Source organism: Somniosus microcephalus, chromosome 1, assembly GCF_052327205.1.
Source record: "Somniosus microcephalus isolate GS21.2 chromosome 1, FLI_Smic_1.0, whole genome shotgun sequence".
Classification (NCBI taxonomy): domain Eukaryota; kingdom Metazoa; phylum Chordata; class Chondrichthyes; order Squaliformes; family Somniosidae; genus Somniosus; species Somniosus microcephalus.
In genome coordinates this window covers 217,998,387-218,021,105 of record NC_140987.1, presented here as the reverse complement: position 1 = coordinate 218,021,105, position 22,719 = coordinate 217,998,387, and the positions used below count along the sequence as shown (strand labels likewise).

The 22,719-nt window shown below is 46.2% G+C and overlaps 1 protein-coding gene across 1 annotated transcript in view; it reads left to right on the top strand.

Annotated features, from left to right (window-relative positions):
- Nucleotides 1-258: 258 nt before the first annotated feature.
- The window catches only part of LOC147124605 (low-density lipoprotein receptor class A domain-containing protein 1-like), a 74,281-nt gene continuing 51,820 nt past the window's right edge, over nucleotides 259-22,719 (top strand). Inside the window, exon 1 of the mRNA XM_085990228.1 lies at nucleotides 259-419. Within this exon, the coding sequence (XP_085846354.1) occupies nucleotides 384-419 (36 nt within the window). The 5' untranslated portion in view covers nucleotides 259-383. The remainder of the gene's footprint in view (nucleotides 420-22,719) is intronic.

Genomic DNA, 22,719 nt, shown 5'->3' with positions numbered 1-22,719 from the left:
ACAGCTATTCTCTCTAGATTAAATTTACTGTCCTGTTTATTTCATGTTCTACTGATTTAATATGGATTTCAAGTTTCTAATTACAAACTTTGTAGAAGTTTCATTTCCGGGTATTTCATAAGCCTCAGTGGGAGATATTTGATCTTTACTCTAGCTTCTTGCTAAAGTGTTTACTGCACCTTTAATGGCCCTCTACAGGTAAGTAACATTATGGAAAAGTGTGTGCGTTGCTAGGTGACAAATGAAAGTAGGTTCTTGTCCTCTGATTCGGGTGGAGTTTCAAAGCCCGCAGATCGGTGCCGCGGGAACTTTATCAAAATCTTCTCTTTTTCGTGCATCCTTAGTGTTCTACTTTTGAAAGCGTGCATCAACACTGATGCGAAATGAGTTCAAACAGAATATATCCGTCGCGATTCAAGGTACAATGCATTAATTTCAAAGTATTTACGCACTTCTTTTTTACAACTTTAAAAGATGGCAACATCCAGTTCAGTTTATCAACCGTGTAAAAAGCATGTTGCTGTTTTATCAGAGCTGGTGTATGAATAGACATAATTATCAATGGAGTCCTTTCATATGACAGATTGGCAATGCCATGTAACTACGTGTCATAAATTAACTTCCGTTAAATTAATGGTGGATTTCGAATCTCCTTACTCTTATTAGTGGTTAAAGTGCTCTTTTAGACACACTTCATTGTTGCCTTTACCGTGAAAATACATTTTTTTTAAATTTGCAATAGAAAATGTGCATGTCTACTTCATGGAAACACACTAAATCACTAAAAGAACATCATTGACAAGTGTTAAAGAACAAACTCATAAGAAATCATAGACAGCTTCAAAAACAAAGACTTGGCACATCCACAACAAATTGGGCTGAAATCAGCAGAGCGACAAGTCCAGTGGAAGCTGTCCGGCCCATCCGTCACAAAATAGTGCCATCGATCAGAATTAGTTTCTATTACAAATCATCCCGTATTTTTGATTTGGAAAAAGCCCTGTTTCACGGTATTGGAGTGCTGGGTGTGGGCTTGTGCTCAGCATTTTGCACTCGGTAAGTAACTCCCCCCAACTCAGAAAAGAGGCGAGGTGCTGAACTCGTCAGTTTACGGGGAAATCTTTAAAAACAGACGGCGAAATTTTTGTGGGAATGATCACAGCTTGTTCTCGCATGCCTCGTAGCTTAGGGCACTTGAAGTACGAATAAAGTAAGATCCCTTTTCATCGTAATCCAGTAAGAGAGTATTGACCAGATTGCCTCATGTACAGGATATATTACCTTACCTGAGAACTACTTCACTAGACCCAATGAACTGTGTCGTAAATTGATAGTAACTCGTTGCAATAAAACTTTGGAAATATAACAGGACTGAATCACTAGGCCAGCAAATTTGTATTCAGACACAACAACAACTTGTATTTATATAGCGCCTTTAACGTAGTAAAACGTCCCAAGGCGCTGCACAGGAGTATTGTAAGACAAAAAATTTGACACCGAGCCACATAAGGAGAAATTAGGGCAGGTGACCAAAAGCTTGGTCAAAGAGGTAGGTTTAAAGAAGCATCTTAGAGGAAAGAGAGGTAGCGAGGCGGAGAGGTTTAGGCAGGGAATTCCAGAGCTTGGGGTCTAGGCAACAGAAGGCACGGCCACCAATGGCTGAGCGATTATAATCAGGGATGCTCAAGAGAGCAGAATTAGAGGAGCGCAGATATGTTGGGGGGGGGGGGGGGAGTTGTAGGGCTGAAGGAGATTACAGAGAGGGAGGGGGCGAGGCCATGGAGGGATTTGAAAACCAGGATGAGAATTTTGAAAGCGAGCTGCTTAACCGGGAGCCAATGTAGGTCTGCGAGCACAGGAGTGATGGGCGAATGGGACTTGGTGTGAGTTAGGACATGGGCAACCGAGTTTTGGATGACCTCAAGTTTATGTAGGGTAAAACGTGTGAGGCCAGCCAGGAGTGCATTGGAATAGTCAAGTCTAGAGGTAACAAAGGCATGGGTGAGGATTTCAGCAGTAGATGAGCTGAGGCAAGGGTGGAGATGGGCAGTGTTAAGGAGTCTTTGTTATGCTGTGGATATGTGGTCGAAAGCTCATTTCAGGGTCAAATATGACACCAAGGTTGCGAATAGTGTGGTTCAGCCTCAGACAGATGTTAAGGAGAGCGATGGAGTTTGTGGCGGGGACCGAGAACGATGGCTTCAGTCTTCCCAATGTTTAATTGGAGAAAATTTCTGCTCATCCAGAATTGTCGGACAAGCAGTCTGACAATTTCGAGACCGTGGAGGGGTCGAGAGGAGAGGTAATGAGTTAGAGCTGGGTGTCATCAGCGTACATGTGGAAACTGATGTTGAGTTTTCGGATGATGCCGCCAAGGAGCAACATATAGATGAGAAATAGGAGGAGGCCAAGGATAGATCCTTGGGGGACACCAGAGGTAATGAAGCAGAAGCGGGAAGAGAAGCCATAGCAGATGATTCTCTGGCTATGATTAGATAGATAAGAATGGAACCAGGCGAGTGCAGTCCCACCCAGCTGGACGACAGTGGAGAGACATTGGAGAAGGATGGAGTGGTCAACCATGTCAAAGGCTGCAGACAAGTCAAGAAGGATGAGGAGGGATAATTTACCTTTGTCACAGTCACAAATTATGTCATTTGTGACTTTGATGAGAGCCATTTCGGTACTGTGACAAGGGTGGAAACCTGATTGGAGGGATTCAAACATAGAATTGCGGGAAAGATGGGCACGGATTAGGAAGCTAACAACAAGTTCAAGGACTTTGGAGAGGAAAGGGATGTTGGAGATGGGGCGGTAGTTTGCAAGGACGGAGGGGGTCAAGGATTGGATTTTTGAGGAGAGGGGTGATGACGGCAGATTTGAGGGAGAGGGGGACAGTACCCGAGGAGAGAAAACCTTTAACAATGCTAGCTAACATCGGAGCCAGCAAAGGAAGTTGTGTGGTCAGCCGTTTGGTGGGAATAGGGTCGAGGGAGCTGGAGGTGGGTTTCATGGACAAGATGAGCGTGGAGAGGTCATGAGGGGAGAGCAGAGGGAAACTGGAGAAAGATGTGAGTTCAGCACTAGGGCAGGGGGCGACCTGAGAGGAAGTTTGGCCCAGTGGGCTAGGGGAAGGAAGGGAAGTGGCAGAGGCAGCTGAATGGATTGTCTCAATCTTGGAGACAAAGAAGTCCATGAGCTCCTCAGACTTGTTATCAGAGGTGAGGGTGGAGGAAACCGGGGAGAGGGGTTTAAGAAGATGGCTAGCAGTGTAGAATAGAAGCCGGAGTTTATCTTTGCATTCCAGAATGATTCTGGAATAGTGAGCAATTTTGGCAGATGAGAGCAGGACCCGATAATGCTTTATGTGGTCCAGCCAGATCTGGCGGTGAATGGCTAAACCAGTTGTCCACCATATCCGTTCCAGTCTGCATCCCTTGGACTTAAGGGAGCGAAGATGAGAGCCATACCAGGGGGAATGGCCAGGGTGAGAGAGAATAATTGTTATAGTAGGGACTAGGGCATCAAAGGTACTGGTGAGGGTATGGTTGAGCAGATCGGTAGCTGCAGAAATGTCATGGTCAATGGAGGGCCAAAGGCTGGACAGTTGGAATTTCATAAGTGCAATTCTAAGAGAGTTTGGAGAGAGGTTTTTCCAGGGGCGGACACAGAAGGAAGTAGGGTTGTGAGGGGTGGAAGGGGGAATGTGGATGGAGAGCGATACGAGGAAATGGTCAGAGATGGCTTTATCTGGGATTGACACGATGGGAGTAGCGAGACCCAACTCGGGAAGGATTTCCAGAAAGAAATACAATAGCCAGTACTGATGGTTAATCAGTTATATACACCAAAATACAGCAAAGGCGGTCCATGGCAAAGTTATAACTTGCTATTCAACTTAATATCCTTGTAATGAGCTCCAGCAGAGATCTGCCAGCTGAGGTCTGGCTCAATTACACATCAGTGCAGGAGTGAGCGCTCTCTCCCCACAAACCTTTCCCCCTTTTGCCACAAATTTATGCTCACACATAGGCTGAAGGAAGCTGCCATTGCTGGGAGTTCTGAGCCATGAAAAACTGTTAAGACATATTTTATGTGCCACAAGCTTAATTTGCATTGAGACTTTGGTATCACTGAGAAAGGCAAGGAAGTCCAAAGTGCCTTTCACCCCATCTTAGCACAGTCTTGAAGGATGATATATCCAATTAGGTCTTCCAATCAGTACCTTCAAAGTTTTTTTTTAGAATCGTAGAATCATAGAAATTTACAGCACAGAAGGAAGCCATTCTGCCCATTGTGTCTGTGCCGGGTGAAAAAGAGCTATCCAGCCTAATCCCACTTTCCAGCTCTTGGTCCGTAGCCTTGTAGACCAAGATACTTTCAGTGCATATCCAAGTACTTTTTAAATGCAATGAGGGTTTCTGCCTCTACCACCCTTTCAGGCAGTGAGTTCCAGACCCCCACCACCCTCTGGGTGAAAAGATTTCTCCTCAACTCCCCTCTAATCCTTCTACCAATTACTTTAAATCTATGCCCCCTGGTTATTGACCACTCTGCTAAGGGAACTAGATCCTTTCTATCCACTCTATCTAGGCCCCTCATAATTTTATACACCTCAATTAAATCTCCCCTCGGCCTCCTCTGTTCCAAAGAAAACAACCCTAGCCTATCCAATCTTTCCTCATAGCAAAATTCTCCAGCCCTGCAATTCTTGAGTCATGTAAAGTCATACCTCACGGGGACAGCTACCTCCCACTGGTTAGCCCATTGTTCAATGTGATGAGTAGCGTGCATTAGATCCTCAGGTGAGTCTCATATCACTTGTGAAAAGGAGGACTGCAATTTTTTTCAGAAATGCTCAATACAGTCACTCCAAGACCATCCCTTACCGTGCAATCTAGCACATCATTGATGCAACATTGAATAGGATCTGTCGGGTGTATACAACTGTGGTCATGAGCCCTGGCAGTCTGGCCCTCTAATCCCAGCCAACTCAGTTCTATTTGTGCTTATACTTATTACTTGCTGGTTTGTGCCTTTTAAATGTAATGGGCTGTTTTGGGAAGGACTGCTCTTCAGGCTGATAAAACATATATCAGAATACCAAAAATAAAAACAGAAAATGCTGGAAATACTCAGCAGGTTAGGCAGCACCTGTGGAGAGAGTAACAGAGTTAATGTTTCAGGTCGATGACCCTTTGTCAGTTCTGACGATAATATATACATCTAATATATTTGCACCTATGTGTTCCATAAAGACCAAATGCCTAGATATCCCTTGGAGAGGTGATGGTAAACAATTTTGCTTCACTTCTCTCACTGTCTGAGGCTGAACCAGACTGTTTGCAACCTTGGCATCCTATTTGACCTTGAGATGAGCTTCCGACCACATATTTTCTCCCATCACCAAGACCGCTGACTTCCATCTCCGTAACACAGCCCATCTCCCCACTGCCTCCGCTCATCTGCTGCTGAAACCTTCATCCCTGCCTTTGTTACCTCTAGACTCAACTATTTCAATGCACTCCTGGCCGGCCTCCCACCTTCCACTCTCCACAAACTGAACTCATCCAAAACTCTGCTGTTCATATCCTAACTCGCACCAAGTCCCGTTCGCCCGTTGCCCCTGTGCTTGCTGACCTACATTGGCTCTCGATTTGGCAGCACCTTGATTTAAAAAGTCTCATCCTCGTTTTCAAATCCAGCCATGGCCTCGCCCCTCCCTATCTCTCTAACCTCCTCCAGCCTTACAACCCTCCGAGATCTTTACGCTTCTCCAAATCTGGCCACTTGCGCATAAGAACATATGAAATAGGAGCAGGATTAGGCCATATGCCCCTCAAGCCTGCTCCATCATTCAATAAGATCATGGCTGAACTGCTACATCAACTCCACTTTTCCGCCCCATTCCCATATTCCTTGATTCTCCCGATTTTAGTTGCTCCACCATTGGTGACCGTGTCTTCAGCTGCCTAAGCTCTGGAATTCCCTCCCTAAGCCTCTCTACCTCTCTCTCCTCCTTTTAAGATGCTCCTTCCAACCTACCTCTTTGACCTGACCTGTCCTAATATCTCCTTATGTGCTCGGTGTCAAATTTTGTTTGATAATGCTCCCATGAAGTGCCTTGGGAAATTTATACTACATTAAAGGCACTCTATATGAAAGTTGTTGCTGTTGAAAGAAATGTTTGTGGAATTGTTCCTCCACCTTTCCACAGATCATGGAGCTGAAGTAAAATCCACATTTGGTAATGCACTCTCTCCCATAGCTTCCAACTTCTTTATCAGACTGCATGATGCACTAGATCGAAAGCCTTGTGAGGAACAATGTAAATGGGTTTCTTCCGAGCCTTACAAAGTTCTGTGATCTTGAATATATCCATAACCTGTCCTACATATTCCTTACAATAGATGAATCCAGCTGTTCCTTTCTGATTAACTGTGCCCCTCCAAAGCACCCCATAATACGTATCGCGGTAATTCAAAGACCAGCTTAAGAGTCACTGATATAATTCCTCATTAGAAATCACCGTCTATGTCTGCCTCAAAACGAATCCTATTCAGCCTCCGAGGACAGCTCCAAAGTGAGTCAGCAATTCTTAGCAATGTTCTGCAAGACCATTCTTGCTCCCCATCCTCCCCCACCGTGCCTATAGTCCCTTTCAGGGATTCAGCATAAATACTGTCCATGCCTGCAATTCCACCATTAGCTAAGCAATTCAATGTAGAGTCTAGCTTCTTCCAAAAAACTGTTCATTTAAGGCCTTCTCTCTGTGCAACACATGTTTCCAATCTTTATAGAGATGAGTTTTTCCTAAGGCCTGTTTTGTCAGATGGCAGGCAGCCCAGTGTAATGTTCTCTCCAGACTCTGAGGATGCCCTCCCAAGTTTGTTGGTCAACACCAGCCTTGTCGGTCATTGGTACTAGCCCAGAGAAACCTTTCAAAAACATTTTATGACAGAAATGGAAGTTATTCTAAACCGATATAAAACTCTAGTTCGACCCCAGCTGGAGTATTGTGTCCAATTCTGGGCACCACACTTTAGGAAGGATGTGAAGGCTTTGGAGAGGGTACAGAAGAGATTTACTAGAATCGTTCCAGGAATGAGGGATTACAGTTACATGAATAGACGAGAGAAACTAGGGTTGCCCTCCTTGGAGCAGAGAAGGCTAAGGGGAGATTTGATAGAGGTGTTCAAAATCATAAAGGGTTTAGATAGAGTAAATAAAGAGAAACTGTTTCCAATAGCTGAAGGGTTGATTACGAGAGGACACAGATTTAAGGTGATTGGCAAAAGAACCAGAAGCGACATGAGGAAAAACTTTTTTACGCAACAAGTGGTTAGGATTTGGAATGCACTGCCTGATAGGGTGGTGGCTACAGATTGAACAGTAGTCTTCAAAAGGGAATTGGATAAATACTTGAAGAAAAAATTGCAGGGATATGGGGAAAGAGTGGGGAATTGCTCTTCGAAAAAGCTGGCGCAGACTCAATGGGCCGAATAGCCTCCCTCTGTGTTGTACTCTATGATTCTAAATTATCTAACAGAAAAGAATTTAGGGTAAGGTTTGTATAATTCCATGCTCCTATGGATGAGCACAACCCAATAATCCTGCTTCATCTTCCCAATAACTTTCCCAGCTTAATTGTGCAGAAGCTCTTGACTGCTCCATAAAAGAAAGAACTTGCATTTATATAATGATTTTTATAACCCCCAGAACGTTTCAAAGCAATTCACAAGCAATAAAATACCTGTTGTAATGTTGGGAAACATTGGAGCTAATTTGCGTACAGTACGATCCCATGAACAGCAATGAGATAAATGACCAGATAATCTGTTTTTGGTGGTGTTGGTTGAAGGATAAATGTTGGCCAGGATACCAGGAGAACTCTTCTGCTTTTGTTCAAAAAGTGCCATGGGAGCTTTTACATCTATGCGAGAAGGCAGATGGGGCCTCAGTTTTACATCTCAAGCCAGCCCACTATTGGTTCCCCAATGTCACAAAACAACCAATTCCCAATTCCCAACAAGTTCCTCCTCTTGGGGAGCACCACTAAAATAACTAGACAAACTAAAATCACATACGATAAGTTAAAATATGACTTTCTTCTCCTTATTGACAAAACACAATATATCCTGCGGTGCCCATGGGTCACAAAAGGCTTGAAGGGAACCTGTGGATACCACATGGCTTAATTACAGGGTCACCTGGAGTGCAGCACTCCCTCAGTACTGCACTGAAATGTTAGCCCATATATGTGCTCCAGTTTTTGGAGTGGGGCTTGAACCCACAATCTTCTGACTCCTGTGAAAGTATTATCGCTGAGCCAAGGCTGACACTTGTCATTCAAAAAGGCCTCAATTATCAGTTTAAAGGCCCTCTGATTTCACCTAACAGCTCTCCTTCCCATTTTCAGTTAATGTAATAGGCTTGTGCTTAGTGGTTGAGCAGTTAGAGGCTCCAGCTTTAGTTTATTTATAAATTTTGCTGCAAAGGCATCCTCTGCTTTGTTCACCCTTTGGCAGCCATTCAGACTGGGTCCCAGGCTTTGTAGTTGGCAATAACCTCCTTGTCTCACAGCACAAAGGCCATCGGCTACTCCAACTTGACAGACATCCATTGTCAGGAGGCCAGCATTTTGCCCAAGACGGCCAAGAGCTGTGTTTATAAAAAAAAAAAAAAAAAAAAAAAAAAAAAATTGCATTTGTATTGCGCTTTTCATGACCTCAGGACATCCCAAAGCACTTTACAGCCAATAAAGTACTTTTGAAGTGTAGTCACTGTTGTAATGTAGGATAAGCGGCAGCCAATTTGTGCACAGCAAGGTCCCACCAATAGCAATGAGATACTGACCAGCTGATCAGTTTTTTAGCGATGTTGGTTGATGGATAAATATTGGCTATGACTCACTTATGTTATTGGTGAATAATGCCATGTAACCGATGAACCTTGCATGGACTGTTTACAAAGCGTCATAAATGGAGGCCTAGAAGTAGATCATCATAGAGTCATAGAGTTTTACAGCACAGAAAGAGGCCCTTCGGCCCATCGTGTCTGCGCCGTCCATCAATCCCTGTCCTGTCCTCTCCTCAACTAGGAAATAGCATGTGGAACAAAAGAAATTTGTAGTGGGGGGAAAAGAATGAGAAAACAAATACAGTTCTAGACTATATGATGTTCAAAATCAATGCATTAAAGATATTCTATACAGAAGCCCAGTTATATAACAACTAATTAGACATGCAGGGCTGGATTTTACCAGCCCTGAGGAGGCGGGTTTGGAGGCTGGACTGCTGGGGAAAATGGGAAAAATTGGGAACGGATCCCAACTCTGCTCCCAACCTGCCTCCGAACCATCTTCCTGGGAGGCGGGTCCCTGACTCGCGCAGGGACCCATCTCCTAGCAGCGGGAAGGGGATTAGAGCTAATTAACTGCCTGTTAACAGGCAGTTAGGAGGCTTTTCACCATTTTCTGCCTGCTGATGTGGCCTTCCCGGCGGCGGGAAATTGCGCCAGGGTCAGCGAGGTGAGCTGCGGGTCTGCTGCAGTGTAAGTGTGCAAATGACAGCTGCAGAGGTAGTGTGATGGTTGCAATGGTGCACAGGTAAGTATGACAGGTGAGAGAATGTAGTGAGAAATATTTTTATTCTGTTTATATGTATCTGCAGGTTGATGAGATTTGATGTTTCTGTGAAGCCTCATCTGATCGGTAGAATTGACAGATGGCTTCTGCAATCTCGCATGCAGCTGCCACCTGTTTTCTCCTAAGGAGAGAGTCATTGATGAGCCTGGGTGCAAGGGCTCACCTTTGGACAGTGATTGTCAGTGTTTGACAGCACCTCAATGCTGTCAAACACTGTCAAAAAATTATAGGGCCTGTCACTTTAACAAAACCGGCAGATGAAGCGTCATGCACTGACCTAATCTGACACCGGCTTTCCCTTAGTTGGCCGGTAAGCCTGCAGGGTGGGCTTAACAAGGCCAATCAGGGGAAAATAGCGTCAGGTCGTCAGACGTCACTGGGGGTGGGACTAGAACCTGGAAACCAGCAGTCCCGCCCACAACGCGCCTCCTCCGGTAAAATCCCGGCCGCAGAGTCTAAATGCTTCAATTTAAACTACTGGGAGGAGGTAAACTCTGATGTTAATCATGCAAATGACAGGAATGTACTTGCATCCTGATGTTTTATTGATTTAGCCCAAATTCGTCCAAAAGCTGCACTGCTAAATATGCTGTAGGTATTTACCCAACTTTTGGAATGTGCAGCATAAAGTTTCCACCAGAGATGGACAATTGGAAAGTAGCTTATGGCTCCAAAGCATCAAGATTACTTTTTCTTGACAATCAACAAGGTATTTAACTATCCCACACATCCCTATTTATATATATATATATATATATACAAATAAAGCAATTGCACTCCCTCACATCACATCATGAAATGTAGATAAATCATTTAAATAAAAAGTGTGTTGCTAGAGCACATGTCTGGAACAATGTACTATATTTAGCTCCAATAACATATTCTGTCAATGTTGAATATTATTGGAATTAAATGAAGCTCATTCTCAATATGATTTTTTTTCCTTGTGCTAATAGGTCCACTTTTACTTCCCTCTCCCCCTTGCTTTGCCTGGGTGCTGGACAGGCACAGCTCACCCAAAGTGCACTGTGCCTGTCTTGACATGGCCATGTTTGTATTAAGTGGGTCAAGTCATTTGAATGGCCTGGTCATACCCCAGTGTAAACTTACTCCCTGACCAGGTCCTTCTGCCTATAAAGGTGTCAGGAATTCCTGGCTGTGATTGGAAAATAGCAGCCAGAGGCTTCCAGATCTGAAAATCCATGAAGAGGCTGGAACAGGAATTTAGTACTTATCTTTTTCAGCCTCCCTTGCCTTGCGGCCTGGTCCCCTCTGATCTGAACAGGTCTGAATGCCAGAACAACTTTTTCTGGAGCCCCTAATCTTCCAGTGAAACTGGAAAAATGTGCTTGGAGGGCTGAAAATGCTTTGTCCTGCATAATTTTCCTGCCTGCTCTTATCCTACATGTATTGGAGGTGCAGGCCCTGTGTCACCGCTCCTTCGGGAGAAGCACTGGAAATCCCATGGAAGTACAAAGAACATAAGAAATAAGATCATGGCGGATCTTTGATCTCATCTCCACTTTTCCGTCCGATTTCCATATCCCTTGATTCCCCATGAGTCCAAAAGTCTATCTATCTCAGCCTTGAATATACTCAAAGACTCAGCATTCACAGCCCTCTGGGGCAGAGAATCCCAAAGATTCACAACCCTCTGTGTGAAGAAATTCCTCCTAATCTCAGTCTTAAATGGCCTACCTCTTATCCTGAGACTATGCCCCCTGGTTCTAGACACTCCAGCCAGGGGAAACAACCTCTCAGCATTTACCCTGTCAATCCCCTTCAAAATCTTGTATGTTTCAATGAGATCACCTCTCATTCTTCTAAACTTCAGAGAGTATAGGCCCATTCTACACAATCTCTCATCATAGGACAGCCCTCTCATCCTAGGAATCAAACTAGTGAACCTTCGTTGCACTGCCTCCAAGGCAAGTATATCCTTCCTTGGATAAGGAGACCAAAACTGTGCACAGTACTCCAGGTGTGGTCTCACCAAGGTCCTGTACAATTGTAGCAAGACTTCCTTACTCTTATACTCCAACCCCTTTGCAATAAAGACCAACATGCCATTTGCCTTCCTTTATTGCTTGTTGTACCTGCATGCTAGCTCTGTTTCTTGCACGAGGACACCCAAATCTCTCTGAACACCAACATTTGAAAGTTTCTTACCACTTAAAAAATATTCTCTTTTTCTATTCTTCCTACCAAAGTGAATAACCTCACATTTCCCTACATTATACTCCATCTGCCACCTTACTGCCCACTCATTCTTTGCAGACTCTTTGTGTTCTCCTCACAGCTTACTGTCCCACCTAGCTTTGTATCATCAGCAAACTTGGATACATTACACTCGGTCCCTTCATCTAGGTCATTAATATAGATTGTAAATAGCTGAGGCCCCAACACTGATCCTTGCGGCACCCCACTAGTTACAGCCTGCCAACCTGAAAAAGATCCGTTTGTCCCTACTCTCTGTTTTCTGTCGGTTAACCAATCCTCTATCCATGCTACTATATTACCCCCAACCCCATGAGCCCTAATCTTGTGTAATAACCTTTTATGTGGCACTTTATCAAATGCCTTTTGAAAATCCAAATATACTACGTCCACTGGTTCCCCTTTATCTACCCTGCTAGTTACATCTACAAAAAACTCGAATAAATTTGTCAAATGATTTCCCTTTCATAAAACCATGTTGACTCTGCCTAATCATGTTATGATTTTCTAAGTGATTTGATATCATTTCCTTAACAATGGATTCCAGCATTTTCCTGACGTCTGATGTCAGGCTAACTGGCCTGTAGTTCCCTGTTTTTTCTCTCCCTCCTGTCTTGAATAGCAGTAGAGGTGGAGGCTCAGTGGCATCAGTTTTTACCCATATAAGCATTCCCCAGGCACAATTCACAGGAAGAATGGCCCTTGAATTTCATATTAAATTGAAGCGAATCTTTTTTTATGCATAGGCGCTTCTAATTTTAGTGGACAACTGCCAAAATATGTTATTGTTTTGAGTCCATAAGGGATAAAGGACACTTTACCCAATGGTAGTGAGTTCCAAATCCTTTCAAATGAAAACCAGATCTTCCTTTTATTTGTTATTTTCATTTCCTCCTTTTCTGTATCAATGTTCTCTTCTCCCCTCTCCTGAAGGCAATTGACTGCTTATTGAGGTATGATTCCAAAGGTACCTGGTACCTATGGGACTCCACCTAAGTGACTTCTTCTCATGTGAAGGAAGGTCTTTGATGAAGCAGTTGAAGATAGTTGGGCCTAGGACACTGCCCTGAGGAACTCCTGCAGCTATATTCTGGGGCTGAAGTGATTGGCCTCCAGCAATTACATTCATCTTCCTCTGTGGCAGATATGGTTCCAGCCACTAGAGTGTTTTTCTCCGAAAGCCATTGACTTCAAGTTTACTGAGGCTCCTTGATGCCACACTCGGTCTGTTATGTATTGTGTGTTCCCCTCCCACCTGTGCTGGCGCTATCACAGCAGATAAATGGTTGGGTGTTCTCTTGGTTAAGTTTAGCTCTCTTTGTTCGGAACTCTCCAGAACTTTCCTTTCCTTTTGAATAAAGCACTTCATGTTTGAATCTCTGGGTTCTGAGTTCTAATTGTGTCTAGGTAGAAAGGTACCGACACAACAAAGTGGCGATGAGGATTGGATGAATCTGCGTTGTGGGAACTTTCTTGTTTTCGACTACAAAACACTCGGAACAGAGATTGCAGCATCACATTAACGTTATGGGTGCAGTGAGTAAACAGAAATGTAAATTTGAAACGTGAGATGGCTACTATAGTAGGAAACATCGGTGATTTTGATGAAAATGTGGAGCAATGGAGCGCTTATACATAACGTTTTGACTATTTTGTCTTGGCGAATGCGGTGGCAAACGAAAAGGTCGTGCCTACCTTTTTGCGTGTAATGGGGCTGAAGACATTCAATTTACTTCGCAGCCTTGTGCAGCCAGATAAGCCAGGAACTAAAACATATAAACAACTAGTGGAAATTCTTGGCGCACATTTTTCACCAAAACCTCTGGTTATTGCTGAGAGATTTAGATTTCACAAACGGAATCAAGAGGAGGGGGAATCAGTGACGATGTTTATTGCTGCTTTAAAAAGGTTGTCAGAACACTGCGAGTTCAAGGAGGTGCTGAATGACACCATTAGAGACAGACTCGTGTGTGGTCTGCAAAGTGCAGCTACACAGAAGCGCCTTCTTACTGAGGACAACCTTACTCTTGAAAAGGCCATTGAAGTTAGTGTCTCCATGGAGATGGCGGAAAAGGAGGCTCACCAGTTGAGGTCAACAGGGAGAGTTCACAAGGTGTCGTCTGAGCCTAAAGGTGCGCGGAACGGCACATGTTACCGTTGTGGGAAAACGGGCCATCACGCTAATGACTGCTGGTGTACGGAGCTGGAATGCCAAAATTGTGGCAAAAAGGGTCACATTGAACGTGCCTGTAGAGGTAAAAAAAAGAACAGACAGAGCTGGGAAACATGAAAGCAAAATGTCTGTATTTGGACAAGAGAGGAAAAAGAGTGTTCATTCAGTGCAGTATGATGGAACAGGCAAAACAGAAGGGAGCAACACCTCTGAGGAGGAAGAGGTGCACATACTGACGGTTGCAGGTGATTCAAATGGCTACTGGGTGTCACCACTGATGGAGGGTCAATCAGTGCGGATGGAGGTGGATGCAGGCGCGGCTGTGTCCCTTGTTTCAGACACTGTCTACAACAAAATGCTAAAGCATCTTACCCTTCAGCCAACAAACATTGTGCTAAAGACGTATACCGGCGAACCTGTGGCCATGAGAGGCGCCATTGAGGTGACAGTTAAATTGAACGGACAGACTGCGAAACTGCCACTATATGTGGTAAAGGGAAATTACCCATCGCTACTGGGACGTGCGTGGCTAGAGAAAATCATGCTGGACTGGCCTGCAGTCCACATGATGTCAAAAGGGGAGTCAGGTCTGACTGCAGTGTTAAACAAACATGCAGAACTCTTCAATGGGGAACTTGGGAGCATGAAAAAGATCAGCGTGAGACTGGACATTAAACCTGACAGCAAGCCTAAGTTTCACAAAGCCCGACCTGTACCCTATGCAATTAGGCCAAAAGTTGAGGCTAACTTGGAGGCCTTAGTCGAGAATGGAGTCCTGGAGCCTGTGAGCGTGAGCAAATGGGCCACACCCATTGTTCCTGTCCTGAAAAAGGATGGATCTGTTCGAATCTGCGGGGATTTTAAAGTGACTATTAACCCGGTGCTGTCTGCGGAACAGTACCCTCTTCCCCTCATTGATCTTTTTATGGGCCTGGCCGGAGGGCAAAAGTTCAGCAAAATAGACTTATGCCAGGCTTATCTACAAATGCATGTCGATGACAAATCAAAGCAGCTGCTGACAATTGTGACACACAAGGGGCTATACAGGTACTGCCGCCTTCCTTTTGGAATTACGTCGGCCCCTGCTCTATTCCAAAGGGCAATGGATCAGATTTTGAGTGGACTGCCAGGAGTCCAGTGCTACCTGGACGACATCCTTGTCACTGGGACAAATGAGGAGGATCATTTTCTGAACTTGGATGCGACACTACAACGACTGAAAGAGTACGGACTCGGAATTCGTAAAGACAAATGTGAATTCTTTCAGTCTTCAGTTGAGTACCTGGGGTATGTGATTGACGCTACTGACCTGCATAAGGCACCGTCAAAGGTCAAGGCAATTGTGGAGGCCCCAGCACCTCAGAATGTGAGCCAGTTACGTTCATTTCTGGGGCTACTTAACTACTATGGGAAGTTTATTCCAGACTTAGCAACTGATGTAACGGCTTCAGCAATGTTGCTATGTCAAGGCAAAACATGGAAATGGACTGAACTGTGCAACGAAGCTTTCGCCCAAGCAAAGAAAGCATTGCTGAATTCGGAGGTCCTGACACACTTCGACCCAAAGCTACCCGTGCAGCTAGCATGTGATGCGTTACCATATGGTGTGGGAGCAGTCATATCCCACATCACGCCTTCTGGTGAAGAGAAACCTATCGCCTTCGCATCACGCACCTTGAACAAGGCCGAGAGTAACTATGCACAGATTGAGCGCGAGGCCTTGGGAATCGTTTTTGGAATTCGAAAATTTCATCAGTACCTGTTTGGGAGAAGGTTCACACTCCTGATGGACCACCGTCCATTGACTTCAATCTTCGGGCCCCACACCGGAATTACATCTCTTGCTGCAAGCAGGATGCAAAGGTGGGCTTTACTGTTGTCAGGACACACATACGACATCAAATATCGCAAATCAGACTTGCACGGCAATGCAGACGGTCTCTCGAGGCTGCCCTTGCCTGTTACTCCCCCAGAGCCTCGTCAGATAGACATCTTCTACTTTAGACAAGTGGAGGGAGCACCTGTCACAACAGTTCAGGTGCGAAGGTACACCCGCAACGATCCAGTCCTGTCTGAGGTAATGGACGATGTAATTCGAGGGAGAGCTATAGGAGATTCTCCTAGTTTGAAACCTTACGTTTCAAAAAGAAATGAGCTCTCCATCCAGGCAGGTTGTCTTCTTTGGGGATGCTGTGTCATCATTCCGCCACCTCTGAGGGAACCTATACTGCAACAACTTCATACAGGCCACAGTGGGATGGTTCGGATGAAGGAAATGGCATGAAGCTACTTCTGGTGGCCAGGTCTCGATGGAACTATTGAGGAGAAAGCCAAAACATGTTCCCCATGTCAAAGGGTCTGGAATCTTCCACAGCTGGCAACCCTACACCCCTGGGATTGGCCTGCAGAAGTGTGGCAACGAGTACATGTGGACTTCGCCAGTCCTTTTGAAGGGAAGATGTTTATGGTGGTTGTGGACGCTCGTAGCAAGTGGCCGGAGGTCGCTGTGATGAGGTCTACCACGGCAGAGAAAACAATTGAGAAACTTGGTGAGATGTTCAGCCGTTATGGCTCACCGGAACAACTCGTAAGTGACAACGGTCCACAATTTGTATCACAGTAGTTTGCAACCTTCCTGCATGTGAATGGTGTCCAACACATCAGGTCTGTGCCCTATCATCCCTCTACTAATGGCCAGGCAGAAAGGTTCGTGCAAACTTTGAAGCACGCCTTGAAGGCATCGCAAGGTCAGGGCTCAATCCACCAACGTCTGAACAGCTTCCTGTTGTCCTACAGGAACGAGCCGCATGCCACAACCAAAACTTCCCCCGCTTCGCTCATGATGAAGAGGCAGTTGCGGACAAGTTTTGACTTACTCAAACCTCCAAGGGCAGAACAAGTTGTCCATCGTCAACAACAAGCTCAAGTTGAAAAGAGAGAGAAAAGAGCCAAGGAGAGACGGTTTCACCCTGGAGAGCACGTCCTAGCTCGAAACTACAACACTGGACCGAAATGGGTTCCTGCTACGGTGATCGCGCAGACGGGCCCAGTGTCTTACACGGTTGAGACTGCTGAGGACGTCGTCTGGAGAAGACACACAGATCAACTGTTGCTAGGAGCAGAGACAGCCACAGAGGCTCCAATGGCTGGTTGGCCTGAACTGTTTCCGGATGATACCGCAAACCAGCATCCTTTGCCACAGTGCTCTTCTCCAACACAGGAAGTCAAAGAGACGGTTCCACCTGTGCAAACTCCTGACTTTCGACTGACACAGGCACCTTCTCTATCTAGGCCTGTGTCAATGCCTACTGCTGTGGAAGCCAGCGATGACCGCCGATATCCTGTCAGAGAGCGGCGGCCTCCAAGACGCTTGGATCTGTAGGCTTAGTGACTTACCCACAAGACTGGGGCAGATTAAACCCCAGGGTAAAGTCAAGGTTTGAGGCAGTCCACCTCTACCCTTGGTTAGTTGAGTGCATTGAAAGTAACTTAACTGTTGAGGAATAATGTGGACCTTTCATTTAAGAGGGGAAGAATATGTTATGTATTGTGTGTTCTCCTCCCACCTGTGGTGGCGCTGTCACAGCAGATAAATGGGTGTTCTCTTGGTTAAGTTTAGCTCTCTTTGTTCGGAACTCTCCAGAACTTTCCTTTCCTTTCGAATAAAGCACTTCATGTTTGAATCTCTGAGTTCTGAGTTCTAATTGTGTCTAGGTAGAAAGGTACCGACACAACACGGTCGAATCCAGCCTTGATGTCAAGGGCAGTCACTCTCCCCTCACCTCTGGAATTCACCTCTTGTATCCAATGTAGTGTGGCGGTACCACTGGTTGTCCCTTACATTGAGACACATTCCCTTTAACTTACCTTTTGGGGCCGTTGCCCTTTTAACTTACCTGTTGGGGCCATTGCCCCTTTAAGGCGCGCCCTAGCGCACTGACGTCACGTCACGTACGACGTGATGTGCGTGCGCCGGCACAGCCCGGCCTAGCGTCTTCGACCTCAACGGCCAGCCGATGGGAGCGACGCGATCTTCCGCTCTCGCGGCAAGCACCGGCACAGCCCAGCCTCCCGACTTCGGCCTCAATGGCCAACGACGCGCATCACGTGACGCCCTAAGCGTGGGAAACACGAACAACGTGATGACGTCACAACACAAACGCGATGACGTCATCACGCTCCCCACAGGACTGCGAACTCAGTCCTCGTGGAGTCCCCGCTGGGACAAGACCTACACCACGGTGCTCCTACAGTCAGCCATCTTACCTGATGTAATTAGCCTGTTCCTGTAAATAAACAACTTGTTACTAGTTCGCCGAAGTCAAACTCTCTTATTTAGTGGCGATCTACACGAACCGCTACATGGGTGACCCCACGACGTGAGTACGGGAGCTCATCAATTCCAATGCTACAATTGGTGAACCCGTATCCGTGAATGATTTTCACGGTAGCAACACACGCCTGAACCTCGTCTTCACTCAAGACGACCGATGAACAACCACGGAACAGCAACCGCCTAACACCGATTCCACCAAAAGCGACCCCGTCTTTGCGTACGTCTTCGCAAAGGAAGCGCAGCTTGGAGGTGAGCCCGTTTTTCACGAACGATTTCACAGAAGTAGAGCACGACCAACGGCAACCGTCATCCACCAGCGCTACAATTGGTGGGTTTGTGAACGTCTTTCACAAACGAAGCACGCTATGGAAGCATCAGCCGTTCTGCTGTCGCTACCGCAATCCAGGGAGCCACGGTTTCCCTCGTGCTTTATGCATGTAGAAGCCCTGTTCGCTGAGAACATCGGTGCGGCGCAGACCACGCACGTGCTCACGGTCTCCGTATTCGACTCTTCTACCGCCACACGGATCGTCCGCCTCTACATCCAAAGCAACAGCAAGTATACATCTCTCCAAGCGCGGGGTACAGCATGTTCGGGCCCACAAGATCGGAGCACGCCCCGCGGGGATACCACGAGGACTCACCCCCGCAAAACACGAGGACGCACTCCTTGCGCACGAGGACACATCCCTCGTGAACACCGATGACTCCTTCTCCGCCGACGACGCACCAGCCCTTCAGCTTGCTGGTTGTGTTACCTACTACACGATTCGGCGTGAACAAAAGCATGCCGCCCTCCCGGCTGTTTTCTCCTAAATCTACAACTGTTACAAGTGTTGCCGCCCTCCAGGCAGAGTTAACCCCTCCTGAAAGCAACAACAACCTGGACCGTTGCCGCCCTTTCTCCAGTTTTCCCTTTAACAAACGCAAACGTCGGCTGACGCTGCACACATCGAGGACGGGTCCAACGGGCATCCTGCGGCCGCGATCAGCCACGTGAAAGTTGCTAGCCTCACTGATCACTGATCAACGCAGCAACTCTTCACCCTCCATTGTGTTCACGTCGTAGCACTATGGCATGCACCGTTCCGTGCGTTCCAGCCTCCCGAAGGTTTCGCTCACCAGCCAACGGAGACATCGCCCGCGTCCGCCCAACCTGCCCGTCACTCTGACAAGGCCTGCTGTTTCGCACATCTCCACGGTCCTTCGCCTGACGGATACGTTTTATTCGCCACGACGCGCGTAAGGATCCGCTCACCAGCAGCATCTTCATACCTCGCCTACCAAGCCGAGACAGCATGACCGCCGAGACCACCAGCTCATCAGACCATCTCATCCTTGGACTTTCGTTAAAGCGAATTCTGGGAGGGCCTATGTGGCGGTACCACTGGTTGTCCCTTACATTGAGACACATAATTCCCTTTAACTTACCTTTTGGGGCCGTTGCCCTTTTAACTTACCTGTTGGGGCCATTGCCCCTTTAAGGCGCGCCCTAGCGCGCTGACGTCACGTCACGTATGACGTGATGTGCGTGCGCCGGCACAGCCCGGCCTAGCGTCTTCAGCCTCAACGGCCAGCCGACGGGAGCGACGCGATCTTCCGCTCTCGCGGCAAGCACCGGCACAGCCCAGCCTCCCGACTTCGGGCTCAACGGCCAGCGACGCAACGACACGCATCACGTGACGCCCTAAGCGCGGGAAACGCGAACAACGTGATGACATCACAACACAAACGCGATGACGTCATCATGCTCCCCACAGGACTGCGAACTCGGTCCTCGTGGAGTCCCCGCTGGGACAAGACCTACACCACGGTGCTCCTACAGTCAGCCATCTTACCTGCTATCTTACCTGATGTAATTAGCCTGTTCCTGTAAATAAACAACTTGTTAATAGTTCGCCGAAGTCAAACTCTCTTATTTAGTGGCGATCTGCACGAACCGCTACAGTAGTATATATTATAATGTATATTTATCCTATTATAATACTTTTTAACCAAACATTGCAATATTAATCAATATATTGTTCCAAAGAATGTAGGAGTAGTTGTCCTCAAGGCAAGATAGAAGGTATGTAAACCTTTTTGGTTTGTCAAATGATCTCAGGAGATTCATAAATGATACTAAACCTGTTAGACTTGAGTTTAAATGAGAGATGGAAGCAGGGCATTCACATTTTATGGTAGGACCTTTGAATTAATTTGCTGACCAGAAAGCACAATTCTAATGATATTATCAGCAGCAACACTGGCATTTCTCTAAAGCAGAATTTATTGAATCGCTTGCACAATATGTGGCATAGTTGAAAACTCTTGCTATTTTGTCTACAAAATCACTGTGGTGAGAAAATTAATGGAAAATGGAAAAAAGCCCGGAGGCCAAAGCAAAAATGTGCAAAAACAGTTGACAGTTTAAAAAAAAACAAGGGGTAGAATTTTGGCAGGCACAAAATAGGGACCAACATCTCCCCCCGCTCCCCCCACCCCCCCCCCCCGCCGCCTCCAAACGTGCCTGACAGACGTCCGATCCGATATTGGTTTAGGCCGCATATATATGTAAATAATGCCTGTTTTAGGCCCCCTCTACCAAACTGGATGCAGATGAACAGTGCCGGAACCGGACCTGCTCCACTCCGAATTCTTCCATGGCTGCTGTGGCCTAAGTAGCTTCTGCCACCAAGAGGTTTAAACACTCCAGTGGAGCCAGAGGAGCAGGAGTATTCCCCCGACTCCACTTTTCTCCCCCTCCCGAGTCTTACCTTTGGGCTACTGCCAGCGAGCCAAGCAGCCCAAAACTCATCATTTTAATATGAGCGAGCAGCCTGTGGAGGCATGACAAGCACCGACGGCTCACTCAGTTAATGTTAATGAGGCACAAGGCTCAATTTCAGGTCAGCCTTAGGCCTCCTGGTTGGGGCACACGGCATCCATTTCAGGCCCAATAACAGGCCTAAAGCAATTTCAACCCCCAAATATTTACAAATACATCTTTACACCAGGTTGCCCACCAGACGGCAACAGGAATTACCTTTTACTCCTAGTGCTTTTTAACTTTACCAAACTCAGCCAGGTTATTTTTCTCATTATTTGATTGAGTTTTAAACTGTTCTGCGAAAAGGGTAAAATCACTCGGTACTGACAGCGAATGTACTGTTCAGATAATGTTAAGTCCTTACAGTAATGAATAGAGCACATGCTGGTGTCACGTCAGAAATTAACTGCTGTGTCTCCACATTCCTTATTCCAGCAGTTGTATCTCTCGAGAATCTGAGGGCCACACTGTGTTTGATCTTCCTCAGTGCTGCTTTAAAATCAACCAGTTGGATCTTTCTCACCTGACTAGCAGCCATAGTCTTGTTCTGGTTTGAGCTCTCGAATTGGACCCAACAATGTCTCCTTCGCCAGTGCAGTTAGGTCACTTCCTGAATATCCCTCCAGCAATTTGGCTGGTTTTTCAAGGTCCCTTCGGCTCAGTGGGTTTCTGTGTTTACCCAAAAGATTTGTAAGCAGCAATAATTGTGTTTCTTCATGGGCAGGGAGAGAACATTTTAATATTGTAATCTGTATTTGTATGATCTTTTTGAGATAAAAGCAGTGCTAAAGACAGTTAAGAGATCCTGTCTTTTTTTGCGGGGTGGGGGGTGAGGTTGAAAACCGAGAGTATGCGTTGAGGGGTGTGGCAGGTTCACATGAGCAGGCTGGAAGATGGTGCTTCAGCTCTGAGTACTAAACCCTTTACTTATCTGCAAGAAATGTTGCAGTGTAGGAATGGCTAGATTCCTAACTAAAGGATTGAGGTCGAGTTAGTCTATCAAACAAACGATGTTTAATACTAATCAACAGAGTTTAAAAAAATAAAAATCACTCGCTTGTTCGTCAATGTTACAAGGCAGTGAGACCTGAATGCGAATTGCATTATACAGGGACGCTAATGCTCGTTAGCGGACAGTGGCAAATCTATGGCTCAGACACAGCGGATGTCCACATTACAGGTCTGTACTCTTTGCTGGCTCCACAAGGACTGGCTAGGGCGGCTCCCCAGCCTGACGTGATGACGTCATCACGTTTTCCCGCTGCTGGAGGATCACGTGATCAACGTGATGACGTCATCGCGTTTGGTCTCATTCTTAAAGAGACCGCGCTATGTACATGCAATGATATGAACAAAGATACAGATTCATTCTGTAGCTAATAATTTGTTAAAGATAATTATGTACATTAGATCAGAGTCCCCCTGGTGGCTCTGCCACATGCGCCCCCCCAGAATTGTCTTTAACAGTAAAAGTCAATCGACTAGGAGGTCTGACAAGCCTGTCAGAGCGACTCCTGTATTCTTGGAGTGGACGTTGT